Here is a 19,447-nt window from a genome sequence, read left to right as displayed (position 1 = left end):
CCGCCGGACGGCGGCTCCCGGGGCGCCCCGCGGCTCCCGTTGCCCGGAGACCGGTAACGCGGCGGCGGAGCCGGGCCCAGGTACGAGGAGGTGGGACGGTCGGGGTCGCTCCGGCCCCACGCCGCCCCTCGGGGGGCCCGCGGGTTCCCTGCGGCTGTGCCTGGCAGCCCCTCTCCTCATGCACCCGCACTGCGCTCCCCGGGGCCCCTCTGTGCCAGGCACCCTCCCCCTGGCCCCTCTGAGGCGCCCTCCCCTGCTGCCTCTGGGGAGCGCCGGGTGTCCCCTGCCTGCCCCTTTGGTACTCGCTGCAAGACAGGAATGAATGTCCTGCAGCACATCCCGTGCTTCATCTGAAGTGTGGGACTTGTTGGGTTTTCGTTACCACCTGCGAGGCAGTTAATTTTATGACCTGTTGCGTTTGTGGCACTGTTCTCATGCTCATTTTTATGATTTTCCTTTATGCTCTAAGTTAATAAGTAACTGGTGATGTCACCCACTCTGGTTTCTGCTTAATAAAAACCTGGTAACCTTTATTCACAAGGCAGGCTTTAAGAGACTTAAAACGGTTGCTTGCATGAGACAGAGCTAGGATATGTGCATCATAGAGAGGGCTACTTTAGGTGTAAGTTGGAAATTAGAGTTAGGTTTTATTTCTCCTAATTTTATAAAAAAGTATTCTGCCTGTGTGCAACATAGCAATAGTGAGGTTCTAAGCAGGGCTCTCCATCTACTTGTTTTCTCTCTCTGATGGGGGGAAAAAGAGACAATGAGGCTATGGTAAAGACGGTTTGTCTAGATCCAGCTTTGTAGCTTTATCCTTGCTGTCTCAGTCTCTGACTAGTAAATAATTTATAGACTTCACTGTTGTGAGAATTGATATCTTCTCTTATTCTCCTTGCTCTCAAGTCTTCTAGCTGTTGTAAAAGAGACAGCAATATTCTCTCATACAGAATTTTTTTCTTTGGGGTCTTAGGTTGCTTGCCTAAAACTGACTTTCATTACTAATTCTGTAGTAATGCTGATGGATAATGATTAACAGACAGCACTGGTTAACTATGCCTGATTTACACTTAGATATTTTTCTTTGTGTGTATAAGCACTAAAAGACTTCAATATTTTTTGAATGAACTCAAAAAAATTTTGCAGAACTCTCCTGCTTGCACATTTTGTACTCATCAGCAGCCCAATAAATTGCCGATGTACTCTGATGTGGTCTGAAGGCTAAAAGGAATGCTAAGAGAGTTTTTCATTGGTCTGCTGTTTTTCATAAAGAAATGGAAGATTCAGAAAAAAAGTGCTGAGGAGGCAGGAGACTGTATTTGAAAGTGAGTTAAACGAGCAGGACTTGGCAGATGGGGAGAAATCTGACACATCCAAAGCAGAGCTAGACTTGTAGAAGATGCCTCATCCTGGAAGAGATGATTAGTATGCAGTTCCTCTTGGCAGACACCTCTCATGACAGCCAAATTTTGCAACCATATTTTAGGCCAGTGTTACCCCCAGTCAGAAAGAGCAGAGTGTGGTAGCCTTTAAGGATCGCAGTGCAATGCTAAAGAGGAGTCAGGATTGGAAGTCCTGGGACAAACTGAGTTCCTTCATGTGGAATAAAGACAAAGGACTAACACACAAGACAATCTCTCCTGAAAGAAAGACCAAGTGTCTTTTTTTTTTCAAAGCCCACCAGTGGCCAAAGCTTTTCTACAAAAAATGGCATATTTTAGGGTGAACCAAAAAATAAAATCCTGAAGAAGTAGCACCATGTAGAGATTAATTTTTAATCTCTTGCTTGTTGCTGGTACTAATAGCACTGCAGTTATGTTCAGCATTAATAGTTCCCTATTTCTGCATATCCTGGATTAGTGGACAGAATTATCACTCTTCTGTAGATGTAAAAGCTGATAGGTGATGCCTTTTAAGCACACTTGCTTAATAGTAGGGCAGAGACAGCTTAAAATAACTATTAGATATGTTCTATTTCTACAGTAAAACTATAGGCTGCATTTTGATCATTATTTAATTTGATGTATTTTGTGCAATTGAAGCGTCAGTCACAGGGTTTATGAAAGCAAGAACTGCATTTATGAGGCTTACACATTGAAACATCTTTTTTTCTGGAAAGATGAAAAGTGTAGGATGACAAACTAGAAAGAAAGTAGTGTCATCTCACTGAATTTGTTTATGTGTTACCAAATAAACACCCATTTCATTTAATTATGCTGTATTTTGAATAAATGAGACAATTGTCTGAGATGAGAATATTTGAGAAGCTCCCATATGTAGGGATTCTGTGTGGGAGCAAAATTGCCAAAAACATTTTAGTTTTGAAATAACTGAAAGCATATACCAGAATGAACACATTTCTCCATTCTGTGGCCTTTGAGAACACAAGCTGAGAGAAAGGCAATTTGAAAGAAAATGAAGCTTTGCTGAAATTCACAGTTTGCAGCACTGGCCACTGAAACAAGGAAAACTGGAATTCATTCCTGATTGAGTTCTTATAAATGGTGGAACTGATGTGGATCTGGTACAGTGTTTCAAGTCAGTGTCTTGATTTACTAGGACTGAAGGAAAAATATGCTGCCCTGGTCAGGTGTTGGCAGAAAAATTCTGACTGCTAACTTGTTTTTTCCCCACTAGATTTGTCACACCAGTTCTACTTGTCACTGTCTGTTTTCAGTATCAAAAGCCTTAATTCTTTCTGATTTAGGAAATCTGTCTCAAAAAAAAACATACAGAAGAGGAAAATCAACACTCAGGGAAATGTGTGTTTTTGGCATGGTGAACCCGCACATAAATTTTCTGGATTAGCCAACTCATGAAACCCACAATCTGCAGCCAAAGTAGACATGTTACCCCCTTGAGCCTCCTCTGAGTCTTTAAATTCAAAGTTTGTTTTGGCACAGTGCTTGAACGCTATCACAATAACATGCACAATGGACATTTAATAGATTTCTTTAACTAGAACCCAGATATCAATGCAGGCGGAAATGTTCATACCCTCTTTCAGCCTAAAGCATTTTCCAGATAGGAATTAATTTATAATGAAAACTATTATAGTCTTAATTTTTAGAAGATAAATGATTTCTAATTAGCTACAATAATTTGAAATTTTATAGCTCTTTTCTCTATGGATATCAAAACACTTTGCTAAGATGGGTAAGTATTATTATCTCATTTTTCACAAGAGATAACTGAGACAGCCAGAGGTGAAATGGCTGATACAAATTGTACACGTCATTACTGGGTTTGGAAATAGAATTCAGGTCTCTGAACACTCTGCTATATATTTATGCAAATAGTCTACAACTATTTCTTCAACTTCAGTGATATCAGTTTTGGTACCTCATTAAAAACTCATGAATTTCTTTTAAATATATTGAGATATATTGCAATTGTTTTCATTTGTTTTCTAAATGTAAAACTTTCTGAATGTCTATTTTCAAGTTTTTCTCAGCACTCCTGAGGGATAAAAGCTCATTTGTAATTTTTAAGTGAAATTATGCAGGAAAGTCAGACTCTGGCAGAGACTCAGAATCCTTGGATGAAGATTGGATATCTAATGACAAGAATGACATATCTACCATATTTCTTTGTCCTCATTGACCTTCTATAGGATGTCATTATGTTTGGGCATTTTGCTTTCCCTGAAATATCTGAAAAGTCTGAAATTCCTCTAAATATCTTTTCCCAAATGGATTCTGACCCAAACCCAGAAACAGGAAATGCATATTTAGGAACTTTTCCTTGTTATCAAAGTCATGCTTACAAATAAAGAGAGATTTGCTTGCATCCTGCCTGTATTTCTTATTCTGAATATTTAGATTTCTTTACATTCAACTTTGAATTTTCTGATTTCTGATAGTTTATAACTGTAATATCTGTAAAAAATTGCTCCAATGTTCATTTTCAGGTGTTTTATTTGAAAATGGAGAACATGTTTGAAATCAGAAGGCAGAACAAAATTAGAATAAGAGCAATTTTTTGCTTCTTTCTGAGACTTTTATAAAAATGGTCAATGTTTTGGGTTTTTAGATGAAAAATTTGGACATTTTCCACTCCAGAGGATAATAGTAACTAGTGAAATTGTAGCACTCTGAAAATGGTAGTCTGAAAGATGAAAAATCATGTGTGTGGGGGTGTTATTAAGCTGTTTAAAATTTTCAAATTTTCTAAAATTGTGTTAACTTCTTAAATTAATTTTCTATTATTATAGAATGTGTTGAAGAAAAGGTGATTTTTTTTCTTAAAGATTCATCTCTCTTGCTTTTCCATTCAAGATATTAGATACTCTCAAAATGTCTACGTCCTGATAGTTTAGTGAAGTTCACCAGAAAGGTGAAGGAATAGTCTTGTTGTCTCAAAAACAAATCTCCCCACACAGTATATTAAAGAGCAACCCAAAACATTTAAATCAGTTTAAATCAGTTCACAGTATTTAGATAAAAGTCTTTCTATAGCACTGTATGCAAAACCTGGAGTCCTGAAACCTGAACCAATTAATTCACTCTACAAAGTAGGACATATCTTTGGGTTATCCATGTTTGTGTACAGACAGGAGGCAAATATTATCTTTGGAAATCTCATAGCATTGGAGAGGAAATGAAAATGGTCTAAATGGCAGATGAATGCAAAAATTGTAAAGGTTCCTCCTCACCACCACCAGGTAGAGAGGACATGCCATCTTTTCCAAGGGAACAGGAGGGAGATGATGAGGAACCAACAGAAGATGAACAGGAAGATCCTAGTGGTGTCCGTGAGTATTTCTGCCCATTATATATTGATTTCAATACTGAACCTACAGTAGCTTCTGTCTTCTCCCACCACTAACTGTTTCCTTAATAGTAAGTGTTCATCTCCAGTTTCTGCTCTTGGTGTTGCCCAATTTTATTTTGACTCTGGTCAAAGTGAAGTTCTGGGCTAACCACTGTACCTGCAGTTCCTGCTGTCCCTCAGCTCACAAAGTCCCTCCCCTGAAAGTTTTTGTTGCTTAGGCCTGTCTCTGTAGCTATTACTGCAATAAGATTGTTGACTCCACCAGACTCTTTCAGCCAGAGGCCTGTATTTCTCTTTTTAGCATCTTTTTCATCTTGAAATGCCTGTCCAGTGTCTATTTCAGGTGTCCTGCATGTCATCTAACATACTACATCTAGGTAGCATGGATAACAAAATCCACTTTGGAAGAATTTTTTGATGTATTGCTGCATTACTTTTGGCATTTGTTTGATCTTCCTATTATACCTTTTTTCCTTTTATAGGATGTTTTTCTTTCCTTCCCCTAAATTTTAAATTACTGGTTTTTGGAAGCAAGCTTCTCCCTACACTTAATGCTAACAGCAGGAAGTCCATTGCTGGATAGATGGGATTTTTTTACTACTGCAGACCTATGTATTTATTTAACATGGCATGTGTGTGCAAAGAAGATCAAGGAATTCATACCTAGGAGAGTGATCCCAATTATACTTTGCAGAAGAAAACAAAAGTAGTATTCCAAAGGAATCACCAACTGCAGAGGAAGTGGAGCAAGTTGAGTCAGACACTGAGAGCATTGCTGAGTACTGCTGTCCACTGAGGAGATGTTGGCAAAAACTTAAAAATTCCAGTACTTTCTAGTTTTCATTTTTTTCACTGTTACTCTTGTGGACAGCATCTCAGCCAGTGTCATCAAGTTACAGTGACTGAGCTTCTCTGCTCTCCTTCAGTTGACTTAACTTTACTCTTTCCCATGGCTGGTCTCTGATCCCTTTGGTTATTTTTCGTGGAACACCTACGAGAGAAAAAGGTCAGGACAGCATGAAAAGCTTACAAAATAGATAATAGGGATTTGTCCTGAGATATCCAACTGGAAACTACTTTCAACAAATGCTTACCACTAGTTAGAAGTCAAGTTGATGGCACTGTGCATTGCAATCCAGCAAAGAACTACCCTGGGTCCCATATTATCAGTGTGCCTTTTTGAGGACAATGGTGTCTTCTTGTGGTGTGTTATATGTGGTTTTACTAATTGTTTTGTACAACGTGTGTTGAATAGCTGCTGAAAAGAGACACTCTAAAATTTATTTGGTTTCTAAAGCTGAGACCTAAAGCAGACCTCAACTGAGCTGCTCTGGTAAGTCTTTAAGTTTTAAAATCAATGTTCTTAAAACAGTCTCAGAATTTTTCTGCCAGAGGGAGAATTTATTTCAGATTGTCCCAGGAACAGTAGTTACTAAGACAAGGCACCCCTGTTTAGAGCCATGAAGTACTTGGTACTCTGTCAAAGAAGGCAAAGGGTGTGTGACTCCTCCCCTTTTGAGGTTAGGTGCAAATATCAGCAAGGAACGTAAAATTTATGGTGAATATAAATTTCCATTATGTTCCCACTTCTGAGATGCCAAAGGTGAGTCAGAAGACCAGGAGAAGAGTGAAGTACCCTCGGAAAAACAAGAAAAGCCTGAGGAGGTGAAAAGGAAACTCTCGGAAACCTTCTGCTATAATTATGAAGATATACGTTCACGACCATTTGTCACTGCAGACTCTGAGATACCCACTAACCTCCTTACTCTTAAGTATCCTTTCTGTTGAGTTTGTGCAAATTCAAAGCTAATGATATTTAATATGTGCTCTTAAAATTGTATTTGTCAAGTTTGAAATAGCCTATGTGGCATTAGTGGCCTTTCGTTGAGACACAGGTAAGAATCCTGACCAGTTATGGTTCTGGGTGAATTTAATCTTAAACATTGTCTTGACCTCATAAACATTTCTTACTAGACAAAGTGCTTACTATCATACGTACTCCTGTAGAACTAGATCATGGACAAGCTAATGTGACCAGGCAGAAGACTAGCATAAGAATGTCCACTGCAAAGCTCTCCCTTTCTGTGTAGCCACACAAGAAACTGAGGGGAGGGCAGAAGAGCTGTTGTGTAGCTCATAGTTCCTCACAGAACTACTAAGGGGGAAGTGGGAAAGAAACCAGGTAGATTTGTAGTCTGGTGCTCAGAAGATTTAAACTGGTAGAATGAAGGAAATGATGCCCATCAATTAAGAGCTACAATACTGTGCTAGGTATGGTCAAGTAGGGTATGATACGTGACTTCTGTATGTGCTGGTGGTTTTCTCTGCAAACATAGTTCAGTTGCTGTTGAAGACTGGATTTTCCCTTGTCTACATCTGCCTATAAATGTTTAAGAAGTGAGCTTGAAAGCTGCCTTGATTTGATCTCTTGGTTTGCTCTCTCTGTTTGTAGAACAGTTTCTGGTAATCTGATGCAAATCTCTCACATTTGTTTGAAAAGAGAACACGGATAGAATATGAATTCCTTGCAGCTCCAAAGGATCCAGGAGAAGCAAGAGGTGTGGCCTGTGGTGGAGATGAAAGAATGGAATGTGAACTTTAGAAGGCCTTCACTTGTGCCTTCCTCTCACTTATAGAGGCTTGATATATTTTTTCACCGTATACTGAAGAAAACTATCTCCTGCCATCAGGCTTTTAGTCACTAGTTTCAGTATTCCCATTTCAGTTTCGGTTTAAGCATTCCTATCCACTTAGTAAACTTTTCTAGAAAGGCAGTGTCTAATCTTTTCCTTATTGGACTGTTCCCAGATGTTCTTTTGGATATGAGTCCACCAGAACCGTAAACCTGCAGATGATGGATAGCCAAAAACTGCTGTATATAGCAGGGAACCAGGTGGTGATCCAGGATCTGAAAACTAAATCTCAGAGATATCTCCGGAGCAGCAGTGGTGGTGGAATTGGATTTATCGCAGTATGGCTCTTGTTTCTTGCTTTAGAATGCTGGTCACTTTCTAGGAAAAAAAATGTTTGCTTGGTTGCCAGATATGGGAGATTTCTACAGCTGCACATGCATATATGTAAGAAAGTATAGTATTGATTAGAGGAGTGTGTGAACCATGCAGTGTAGGCTACTCGTCCCATCAATATAATTGGCAGAGGATAACTATCTGCACACCTCAATCCTAGGCTCAGGTACCTAAAAAGACTGACAAGTGCCAGCTGGGATTAATTTTAATTAATAAAATAAAATTGATTTCATTTTAATTAATTTAATTTCTTGTTTAAACCTTTTGGCTCCTAATTTAACACTTAATCTGTCCTAGTCATAGTGATACTAGTATTAAAATTTAGAAAATCAAGTTCCTACACAAGTGAAGAGAAAAAGTATCTGGTTTCACTCTAGTGAACTTACCAAGAGCTTGAACTTTCAAATGCTGTCTCTGAATTTGAAGCACCTTCCCCTGTGAAAGCTCTGCCATCTCTCAGTTTTATTTCACATGAGCAAGGCTTTCACACTACCAGCCTCAGACTGTTCTGCTTCATTGTAAGCAGTCTTTTCTGGGGAATAAGTGTACATTTTTACATCTTCAGAATAGTGTCATTCAGGATGGCTTTTCTGCAGCTGTCTGCTGAAGTTGATGGCTGCAGAAGTAAATGGCTGCTGATACAAATGCTACTATGGAAAGATTAGCTAGCGAGGGTTGAGTGAGGTAGGAATAGTAAAAGAATGCATCATAAAGCAAGTTATTTCACAGTTTGTCATGGTTCTGAATATATGTGCAATACACCATTTTGTGTGCATAGTGGCTTCGTTCTTATATTGAGCAATAGATTAGCAGTTGTTCAGAATAAATGCACAGAAAAATGCAATCTAGTATTTATGGCAGTATGTTTTGACTACTAAGTGAGAAAATACAATAACTCAATAACTAGCAGGATAGAGACAAAGGTGTCATTACAGCATGCAACAGGACTTTTGCTTTTTCAAGGCACACCCTACTAAGCAGTACTTTGCAGTAGGAGAAAAAGGAACGAAGCCAAACCTTATCATCTACAAATATCCTTCACTGAGGCCCTACAGAATACTTCAAGGTAGTGTAAAAAGTTCTGTTTTCATTTTACACAGACGGGCTAGTGTTTGTAGATCTCAGCAGATGGAGTAGTGGGTCACTTGAAGTTTAGAAGGAAATACAATGTTTAAATCCTTCACAGCAAAAATAGAAAACACTGGTTTCAAGCTTCTTCATTATTGTATGGGAGGAAACTTTTATTTGGTAGAGATAGCCAACCAAGAGCTATTAACTATTGAAAAAAATAATTGCAGTGAAAGTTGAGCTCCTTCTGAGTAGATTTTCATATTGTTTCTACCTCTTTCCTTTGCATATATATTGAGGTTGTACATTTCTTCAGGTGGAACAGAGAAAGCCTACGTTTTTGGTGATTTCAACCGTGCTGGCACTTTGTTGGCCACTGTTGGGAGCAGCCCTGACTACATGCTGACTATCTGGGACTGGAAACAAGAAGAGATTGTGTTGAGGTCAAAAGCTTTTGCACAGGATGTTTACAAGGTCAGATTTTCTGCTGAGAATGAAGAGCATCTAACTACATCTGGATCAGGACACATCAAGTAAGTTTACTGATTAGGATTAATACATATCACCTCTGAAGTCATAATAGATAGAAGGTGACTAACGGGAATGTATCATTGGCAAACATGGACCAATGAGGAATGTTATTTTACCTGAGCATTACAATTACAAAAATGGGGAAGTTCAAATCCTTCAGCCAGTCAAACAAACCTTTTAACACCTTCAGTGTCCAAAAAGGATGATGCTTGATGTTAAGTGTCAGTACCACTGGCTCCATTCTTGTAATTTCAACAAACACTGGGGAGAAGTAATAAAAATATTTATATATACATGTCTTCTAGCTGGTAACATAGCATATATGCCTTCTGTGCCTTCTGGGCTTTCTACCTTTTGCAAAGTCATCTGCTGTTTGGGCAGCCATTAGAGCTGGTTGCCAAGTCAACGATCAGAAACCCTCTGATCCCACCAAAAGCCTCCAAGGAAGGCTTACCAAAGATATTCTTCCCTTCTCTGGTAAGTTCATGGATCCTTTTGTAATAAAAAATAAACAAGAACTTTAAGCTCTAGTTTTGTGTTCTGTATTTATCTAGTATTCAATGTTAACACAGCAGAGACTTAAGATATGAATGGGGTTCTATTGTAATAAAAATGATAACTTTAAAATTGTAATGCATCTAAAGTTTCTTGGAATTTTAACAGCGGAATTGGATCAATATCAAAATCTGGGATTGCAAGGTGGGTCTGCAATAGCAAATTACTTATTTAGACCCAGAGCAAATGTGGTTTAGAATGCATTATTTCTGGAAATCTGACAAGACAAACTCTCCTGTAAACTTTCTTTTGAGCTAAAATGCTATGAATAAACTCTGACACAGCTTTTATGACATGATAAACATGACCTTTCACCCAAATGTAGTCTCAAATTTTAATTTCCAACACTATCTTAAAGGTAATGTCTTCTGCACACACAGTGTACCATCCCTAATTGCAGTAGATGTTAATTTTTCTGTAATACAGTAACTTAAAAAAAGAACTATTAAGACCTAGGATAAAACCTTTGGCTTGGTAAGATTTTATAGTACAGTTCAAGTCCACAAGAGTACTTGTATGACATTCAGTGAAGACCTTAGTCCCTTAGATTTACAAGGCTGAGCATCATACAGTGGAGACAGCAAGAATAAAATAGGTATCCCTAACTATATGTATGGGTTGTAGCTGGAAAGATATAGCAGTTGATTTTACACTTCTTAATTTTAAATTGTAATTTAATCTTCATTCTGCCCATTCCAAATGCTCTTCCTAGCTTTTTCATAGGCATTATATAGGGAAATATTAGTTAGTAGTTACAAAGCTTTATTTCATTTTCAAAAGAAAAAACACAAGTTTTCCTGTGAAAAATATAAATAAATGAACAGCCCTAGTAACAGTATTGAAACGTCTAAGAGGGACTGGAGAGTGTGTAAGAAATCTTATATCAGAGAGGGATATTTTTTCTATACTCAGGTTCTGGAAGATGGCTCTCACATTAACTGGTCTCAAATTACAAGGAGCTTTGGGCAGGTTTGGAAAAACAGCAGTGTCCGACATTTTAGGTTTTGTGGAGCTCCCCGATGGGAAGGTAAGTAAGAAAAAATGACAAAAAGAAAAAGAAAAGATTTTATGTTCCCTCTTAGGTTTTGATATAAAGTTTACTACATAAATTGGAGAATTACTATTTGATTCAAAGTGATTTGAATTAGAGCCTTGATGATAATATAATATTAGACCCTTGTTTTGATCATATAATATTGGCATTAATTAACCCCAAACCTGTCTGGGTTTATAATAATTGAAAAATACGGTTAGTGTTGTAATTCACAGACTAAAGATCTCTGTTGGCTTAGAGCAGAGGGTCTTCTAATGAGGTACTGAAAACATTCGTTTACAGAAATACAAAGACTGTTAGTCCTAATCTTTAACCATTTCAGTGCATGCAAATTATGTCACATTGCTGAAAGGTTGAACCTTCTCACCCCTTACATTCTCTCTTGCGAATATCTGTACATTGCTATTGATTTAATGCTTTCATGGAAGGAAGGCACAAATGTTAACTGGGTTCTTGCCAGTATTTCTGCACAATTAAGTGCACATGCTTATGTGCTTATCTTCATTTGCATTGAAGGTTGTCTCAGGAACTGAGTGGGGCAACTTGCTGCTTTGGGAAGGGGGCCTCATTAAAGTAGAGCTCTGTCGAGAGGAACGCCAGCCCTGTCACCATGGCCCTGTCACCCAGTTAGTTCTTGAGGAGGGAGAACTTATCAGTGTTGGAAAAGATGGGTTCATTCGGGTGAGTTTTCCTTCTGCTCTACCTTTAGGTATGCAAATATATGGTCAACAGGTAAAGGTTACATATTTCCTTTGCCAGGTTTTTGGAGTAAATTTTGAAGTGTAGTTTCTGAAAATGAATTTTTAAAACAAACAAAATAGGAGCACATCTCCACAGTGTATGTTTGAATTGAACAGCATTCACAAAGTGTTCCCCGTTTAAAAATAATAAATAAATCACCTTTTACTTTAGTAAACCAAAGTGATTTTCAGCTGTTTTCTAACAGCTTTGTTCTTGCCTGCATTCTAACATTTTTTTCATGTGTAGTTTTTGTCATTCTTTAAAATTTTCAGGACTATTGATACATGTGGTGTTATTTAGGAAATAAATAATAAACTACAGGAATATTTGAAATTAATTTTCTGAGTATTTGAAAGCTCAGATTATTAAAGTTAAAAATACACAGAAATTAACTAACAATTTTCTTTGCCTGCTCTTTAAGGGAAGACATGATGGGTCTTCTGCTGGTGTGTGAAATGACCCAGATAATCAATGGGAAACTGACTGTTATAGACAGTGGAGGGTTTCAAACGCCCTAGAGTTTTTATTGTTGTTGTTGTGTTTTATAAATTGGTATTACCCCATTAGGAAAATTCACTTGATTATAAACATGCTGTCCTTATCCCACAGAGCAGAACATGCATGTGTTATATTTCCCATTCTTTTGTGCTGCCTCAGCAACACCGAGAGCCCACACATATAATTTACTCTCTATAGTTCTGAAGCTGCCCTAGCTCTGCTAGGGCCAGGGCTGAATTTAAGCTACTATCACTGTTCTAAGTTACATTCAAAGCAGTGATTTTGCTTTCTTATAATTTTGAATTTCTGTATCAATTGTGTATGAAAACAACCTGGCCTTACAAAAAAAGTGTTTTGGTTTTTGTTTTTTTTTAAATGCTTCCAATTCCACAAAGGTGTGGAACTTTGAGATAATAGATGGTGCTGATTCTGTGGATGAGACAGGGTTGCTGGAAGTGGAGCCTATGAATGAACTTTGTGTTGGCAAGAATGTCAGCCTGAATTTCATGTCAAAAGTTCAGGACCAGGGGCAGACTGTTTGGTATGCTCAGGTAAGATACACTCAAGTGCATATATCTCTGTGGAGGAACGCAGAATGGGGGAGGTGATGTTAAGTAACAGCAGGAGTCCATTACAAATCAGTGCATTTCTTTTTGCTAGAGTTCAATCTTCTTCTGGATATATAGAAAATTCTCTCTCTCTCTCTCAGTCTCTCTCTCCCCCCAGATATGTAATTTTATTATTTCAAACACTGAAACAGGCTTCCTAAAGAGGTGGTTTATGTTCCAAGCCTGTCAGTGTTTAAGAGGCATTTAAGAGAACGGTGCCCTTAACAATATGCTTTAACTTTTGGTCAGCCCTGAAGTGGCCATGTAGTTGGACTAGATGATCCTGGCGTGTCCCTCCCAGCTGAATTATGCTATGTTATGCTGTGCTGGGTTTTTAGTGTATAGTAACATGTGAGACTCTAGCTTTCAGAGCTGGAACTGCATAAGAATAAAAGAATGCCAAAAAGTATTGTTTAAGTTCTATTACCCTGATCTGATGGATGGGATGCATAGGACCAACATTTAGTCATTTCTGTTTCACAATGATATTTGTTAAGGAATTTTTAAGTGTACAGTTTTATTTCTAAATTGAGTCTGAAAATATTCAATTTACATGTTTTGTTTTTCCTTCTGTAGGATACAAATGGAAAAATCTGGAAGCTGGATTTGACTTTTTCAAATATGGTAAGCTTGTTCTTTCTTTCTTCTGATTTTTTCAGTTCCTTTGTAATAGGGACCATATCCTATTGCATCCTTTAAATATACTGATTGCATCTGCAATAAAATTTGTGTTTTATGAAGTTGCTCAGTTGAAAATTTTAGCATTGAAACATGTTTTTTTCATTAAAAATTTCAAGTGTAATTGATTATAAGGATTGTGCAGGATTATAAAGAGTAATTTGATTTTTGATTCCTGAAATTTTGGCTGCCAAATTCAAGCTACTTTAAAGAAGTTTTATTCGCATAAACTGCTAACTGAAAGTTGCATGGATGCAGGAAATGAAGGGCTGTTGATATAGCCTATCTAAATAGGTGTTTGAAACGATCCTTATTGTTGTCTCTAAATGACAGAAAGAACTCGAAAAAACAAGAAGATGAAACACACTTGACATGTTTTAGTTATATTTAACTGGAAACCAGTGTTACTGCTGGAGATGTTTTTGATGGAGAAGTAGGTGACACGGGTGAAAAAAGGGGGCATTTAATTTTTGCTCCAGAGCATATTAAAGTAAACAGGAGCAACCCCGTGAGTGGAATAAAATTCTGTTGTGAAAAGTAAAATGTATTCAAAGAATTTTATGGTAAATAAAGACTTACAAACCAAACTATAGAAACTAATGTAAAAAATGTATAGCAAAACCTAGAATTCCTTGGATGATGAATGATTTCCCAGGCAGCATAAGCTCAAACTTGAGAGCATTTTCTTTGCCTTCAGAGCAACAGCTTATTGTTTAAAACATTAATTCCAAGCCTGAAACCACTTAACAGAAGGCATTCCACTTCATATTCACATAGAAAATGATGGACTTTTTAAATTAACAAAATGTTCCTGTGCTAATTTTGCTCATGATCTTCTTATGAACATTTAAATAAAATAAAGGGAATTGCATATAGGTATCTTGTGCTTGCCAGATTTTGTTCACACAAAGAGCATCTGTCTAGATTTTCCAGGTTTGCCAGAAATGACCGGTACTGCCTTGTAAGTGCAACTGTAGAATGTAGCAGAATTTCTCTTCTTCTGTTTTGCACTGCAGACCCATGATCCAGAGTGCCTGTGTACCTTTCACTCTGGGAGGGTTGAGGCCATTAGTGTCTCTCCCATTACATACCTTATGGCCACCACAGCTCTTGACCGTAAGTGCACTGTTTCTTTCCTCTCATACCACTGTCATTCTTGGTTTTGAAGAGCAGTGATGCTTGGTTTGGAACTGTTCTGTTTTATACTGAAGTTGTGTATTTGCTCTTGCAAATACTTTCCACACAGTTCTTTAATAGTTGAAGCAAATAAATCATTAATGTTTTGAAACAATTCACTAAGACCGCTTCATCCTAAAAACGCGGGATTTTAACAACAGATGTTTTTAATAGGAAACACTGTAAATTCTGTTTGTTCTGAAGGAACATCTGAAAATCTGAGACATCTGGTTTGAATAACAGCACTTGTATTCAAGACTCTGGATTGATAAGTGTTGGGATTTTTGTTTTGTAAAGGATTACATACACCTCTAACATTGTGTGAGCCATTGTGAATATTAATATTTGTGTCTTTCTTAGAAAATGCAGTAACTATTATGCTCTCAACAACAGATAACATGTAATTATAGACATAGTTATTTAACTTGTATAAATATTGCCATTTAGGCCTCTCACTGTTAGCTTTTTTTGTGCTTTGAAAGAAGAACAACTGGCCAGAACATTAACAATGTCATCAATGTCATTTACAATGCTCAGAAAATGCTACAAGGTCTTTTAATTCAATTTTTGTTAGTAGTATCTTGTAATTTGTCTGTATTTTACAATGCAATGTCTTCTAGCCTGAAGACAAACTCCTACCAGTTGAGCAAATGACACTTTGGATATATGCCAGCTGGAATGGAATTTTATGCAAACCAAAATGTGTGCCTGCGAATCTGTTAATTTTACCTCTGGTGAAACTGGATCTTCTGTGGACAATGTCCCATTTTCATTAATTTAAATGTTTTCCTCCCTTTAAATGTTTTCCTCCCTAGGCAATCCCAAGTAGTAGCATATCATCTTTTCCTATGTTGTCAGTACAGATACTCCTTACAGTATGCCACAGTTCTGTGCTTACTTGAAAATTACATGTGGATGGTCAGCATGGAACTTCTTATTACAATCCTTAACCTTGACAACTCTTGTTTCTGTGTAAGTTAAAGAGTGAAGAAAGAATATGTTTTGTTCATGAAGACCATGCTAGCTATGGTACTCTATAACCATCGGTCATGTCTTTCCAGGCAGGCATTTTGTTACTCAAAAGAGAAAAAATACATTCTATCCAGATTTTAATTCAAATAAATAGACAGTTCTCCATAAATCCTAACATGTGTGATACTGTAAGTTATACAGAAAGTGATATTGCAAGAAAGAAAATCTTACTGTCTTATTTCCACACAGGGTCAGTCCGTATCTATGATTTCAGCAGCCACATTGAACTGACTAAAATTAAGTTTAAACAAGGAGGAACAGCACTGACATGGGCACCATACGTTGTGAGTTTTTGCTAGCATATTAACAAAAATTCATAAAGGGGCCTATGAGCCTGCCAGCATCAAGAAAGCTGCTCACCAAACAAGACATGAAAGAGGTCACTGTTAGGCTATGATGGAATGTACTGTAGTAGTATGTATATAATTTTGTGGAGTAGTATGTATGTATGTAGCATGTGTACAGTTTGGCTTTACTATGGATTATCAGGTATCCTACTTTGTGTCTTCCTGAGATTGTAAAATCAGATTTCAGTGTGGAAAATAGTCTTAGTTTATAGACTGACAGCTTCTATTTAACCCACGCAGAGTAATTGTCAATTAACACGAGTTAGTCAACACATTTTGAAATGACAGCCCAGACAATCCACAAACATTTGGAGATAAATCATAAAAAACTGTTGCCAGAACTGATCATTTGTGGAGTGTGGAGTCTATCGCTTTTAGACATATTTGCTAATTTTAATTAAAATAGTGTCTAGTTATGTTCTTGAGGAAATGTAGCAAGCCTGGTGGATTAATTATAAGCAAGTTTAGGAGGAAAGTACTTACTTGAATTTCTAAGGTGAGGGTTACACTGGGAGAGTGCTTTTTAAATACAATTCTGGCCATGCAGCCTTTCAGGGATGCTGTTAAGTGATGACCTATACATTCAAGAGGTAAGCTATCTGCCACAATAAATTGTACAGCATCACAAAACTGACTCAGTTCAGTTTTATGAAAGTTGTTAACAAACACAGTCTGAGAAACAAAGGGTACTTAGTCTACCTAACTGCATTTAAAATCCCATTAGATACTTACACCCAGCTTAAGGTGCTCAAATGTATCTGAAAATCTGTGCTATTAATCTAAGAAAGTTTAATCCAGCATACTTTGGAGCATCTGTATACCATAATGTCCTCATAGGCACGCTAGCAATGTACATATTAGATAAGTGAACAGTGACATGGATTTAAAACTGCCTAAATGGCCAGGCCCCAAGGGATGCATCAGTAGCACAAAATCCAGCTGGAGGCAAGTCTTTAGCAGTGTTCCCTAGGGGTCACTATGGGTGATAATATTCTTCATTAGTTACCTGGACTCTGGAACAGAATGCACCCTCAGCAACTTTGCAGATGATATGAGACCCAGAGGAGTGGCTGATGCTCCAAAGGGTTGTGCTGCCATTCAGCAGGATCTGGACAAATGGATAAAGCTTATCCATTTACATTTACCTCTTCACACAGCAATTCTGCTTCTGGTCTCATTTCTAGTGTGCCATATCTGGAGCTGGCTCAGCTTGTGAATGACTTTAAGGCACTATCATGTATGGCTAATATCAGCTAAATCTGCAGGTCCAGCTATATCCAGCTAAAACACAGGCCTGTTTCTGCTAACCTTTCTCTCTCACAATTCAAATGTCTTAATTGGTAGCAATTGGCTTACCTACAGGACTTATGGTAAAAACTCCTATTTTCCATCTCAAGTAGCTGTCCCTGTTAACACTTGTACTTTACATGAAGTCAGCCAGACCCATGCCTGTCCCCTCACCTCTTCAAAAATCATACCTATATTTGATGCTCAATATTATATTCAGAGTAATATAATAATTCCGTTTTGAGTTCCAGGTCTTTTCCGTAAGAAGCTACTCATATATCTTTATGTCAGTATGAATTACCTCTTCCTCAGACATTACAACCGCATCCTCATTAATATTTCCAGTCTCAATGACGTTACCAGTTAAAAAAAACCAAAACACAATTCAACCCAAAAAATAACTCCCAATCCTCTCCCTTCCTTTATAGTAGTGTATTAGAGAGAATAAACAACATTTCCCATGTATGAAATGTTCTTTGTGCTTCAGCAACACTTGTATGTAAGTTACAGATAAACACAAGAGCATGTGACATATGGATTCTTCTAAGGTCTCAGATGTACACTGTGATTTTTTTTCTTCATTTCACTTAAAGGTAAATCCTGCAGGAGGTCTAATTGCTGTGGGGTTTGAAGATGGTGTTGTCCGCATAATTGAAGTTTATGATCCCAAACTACTGCCTGGTCGTGCAGAACAGGCCAGTGCAGAGAAGGCAGAGATAAATCTGAAACAGGCTTTCAAACCTCATTCTGCTGCAGTTACAGCCTTGGCATATGAACGAAATGGAGATGTGTTTGCCACAGGGGTGTGTATAATTTCTTTTGGTTATTTTTATGTAGAGATTGTTTAAAGAGACAAGGTAAAGTTTGTTCACCGACAATACAGTTATACTTCTGTTACTGCTGTTGATTCCTTGTTGTAGTTCTCTGCACTGCTGGGAGAAGGATCTGTTTGCACTCACATCTGTTTTTCTGAAGGAAAGCAACCATGCAATTCACACAATTCATTTTGTGAATTACTGGACTGTTTAGTGTGAATTCTGTAATCCCCTTTGAAGATGGATTTGGTTCATTTTGGAATTAGTTTAGCAGGATCTTGGAATTAGTAAAAGCAAGTCCTTTTATACACCACCTTGGCAGCGCTCCTGCTGCTACCCAGCACTGCTTGGCCTTACCACAGGGTCAACCAGTCGGTTTGTCAGTATGCCTGGTAGTCTTTGAGATGATTTCAAGTTAATGTGGTCTCTCTTTTTAAAAGCTGGTCCTCAGCCATGATCAGTGCATTTGCAGTTACATGTTCCTTGATCTGAATTGCCGTGCATTTCACTTAATGCAGGATTTAAGCTGCCATGAATTATGCTGTGCACCAGTTCTGGATTTTCTTGTTATCTGGGGAAATCAGCTTGTGCTGTCTTATCTGAAAAATCGGGCCTGAGCCTGAGCTTTAAAGGAACTCCCAGAGCAATGAACGGCCAGAAAGCACGTGGCTGGGGATGCCAGAGAAGGCCCATGAGAGCAATTAAGGGCTATGGGTGCATTCACAGCCCTGGAGCAACATAGGCAGGATTTTTATTTCCTCACAGTAATCATCATGGAAATCCAACTCTGAGTACCAAGGCACCTGTAACAAAAAAAATGGAAGTATGTGTTTCTGTCACAAAATGCTTACAGTCTTTTGAATTTTTGGTCAGCTTTGATTCAGTTGTCATCTTCCTTTTTTGTTTTTTTTTTTTTCCTTCAGAGTAAGGACAAAACAGTTTTCTTTTTTGCTGCTAAAGATGAATACAAGCCAGTTGGATTTATCTGTGTCCCTGGGCCTGTACAGGCATTACAGTGGTCTCCACCTTCTCATGTGAGTATTGCATGTTTGCTTTCTTTCCTTCCCTACAGTGTTAAAATATAATTTCGAAAAGAACTTGCAATGAAAATAGATGAAGATCCATGACTCTAGCTGTGTTCTCTATAGAAAATGCAAAAGATATTTAGCTACTTTGTTCATCATGCTGCTTCAACATGAAAGATAGATTCTGTGTAGCTGTATCACTGGTTCAGTCATTTTGAATATATTTTGGACCT

The 19,447-nt window shown here is 37.8% G+C and overlaps 1 protein-coding gene across 3 annotated transcripts in view; it reads left to right on the top strand.

The window, feature by feature from the left end:
- The first annotated feature begins 19 nt into the window (after window positions 1–19).
- The window catches only part of CFAP44 (cilia and flagella associated protein 44), a 42,952-nt gene continuing 23,524 nt past the window's right edge, over window positions 20–19,447 (top strand). Inside the window, exons 1-14 of one of the 3 annotated variants that reach the window (XM_027681125.1) lie at window positions 20–80; window positions 4,664–4,753; window positions 6,377–6,545; window positions 7,582–7,744; window positions 8,763–8,865; window positions 9,184–9,400; window positions 10,866–10,980; window positions 11,524–11,688; window positions 12,642–12,797; window positions 13,431–13,478; window positions 14,549–14,648; window positions 15,930–16,024; window positions 17,968–18,177; window positions 19,113–19,223. In XM_027681125.1, the coding sequence (XP_027536926.1) occupies window positions 4,675–4,753; window positions 6,377–6,545; window positions 7,582–7,744; window positions 8,763–8,865; window positions 9,184–9,400; window positions 10,866–10,980; window positions 11,524–11,688; window positions 12,642–12,797; window positions 13,431–13,478; window positions 14,549–14,648; window positions 15,930–16,024; window positions 17,968–18,177; window positions 19,113–19,223 (1,731 nt within the window). In that variant the 5' untranslated portion in view covers window positions 20–80; window positions 4,664–4,674. Of the gene's footprint in view, window positions 81–4,663; window positions 4,754–6,367; window positions 6,546–7,581; window positions 7,745–8,762; window positions 8,866–9,183; window positions 9,401–10,865; window positions 10,981–11,523; window positions 11,689–12,641; window positions 12,798–13,430; window positions 13,479–14,548; window positions 14,649–15,929; window positions 16,025–17,967; window positions 18,178–19,112; window positions 19,224–19,447 lie in introns of those variants that run through there. The other 2 variants (XM_027681124.1, XM_027681127.1) reach the window with 2 other exon arrangements.

Source organism: Neopelma chrysocephalum, unplaced genomic scaffold, assembly GCF_003984885.1.
Source record: "Neopelma chrysocephalum unplaced genomic scaffold, ASM398488v2 Primary Assembly neopelma1_60, whole genome shotgun sequence".
Taxonomy (NCBI): domain Eukaryota; kingdom Metazoa; phylum Chordata; class Aves; order Passeriformes; family Pipridae; genus Neopelma; species Neopelma chrysocephalum.
This window is presented reverse-complemented; position numbering and strand designations above follow the sequence as displayed.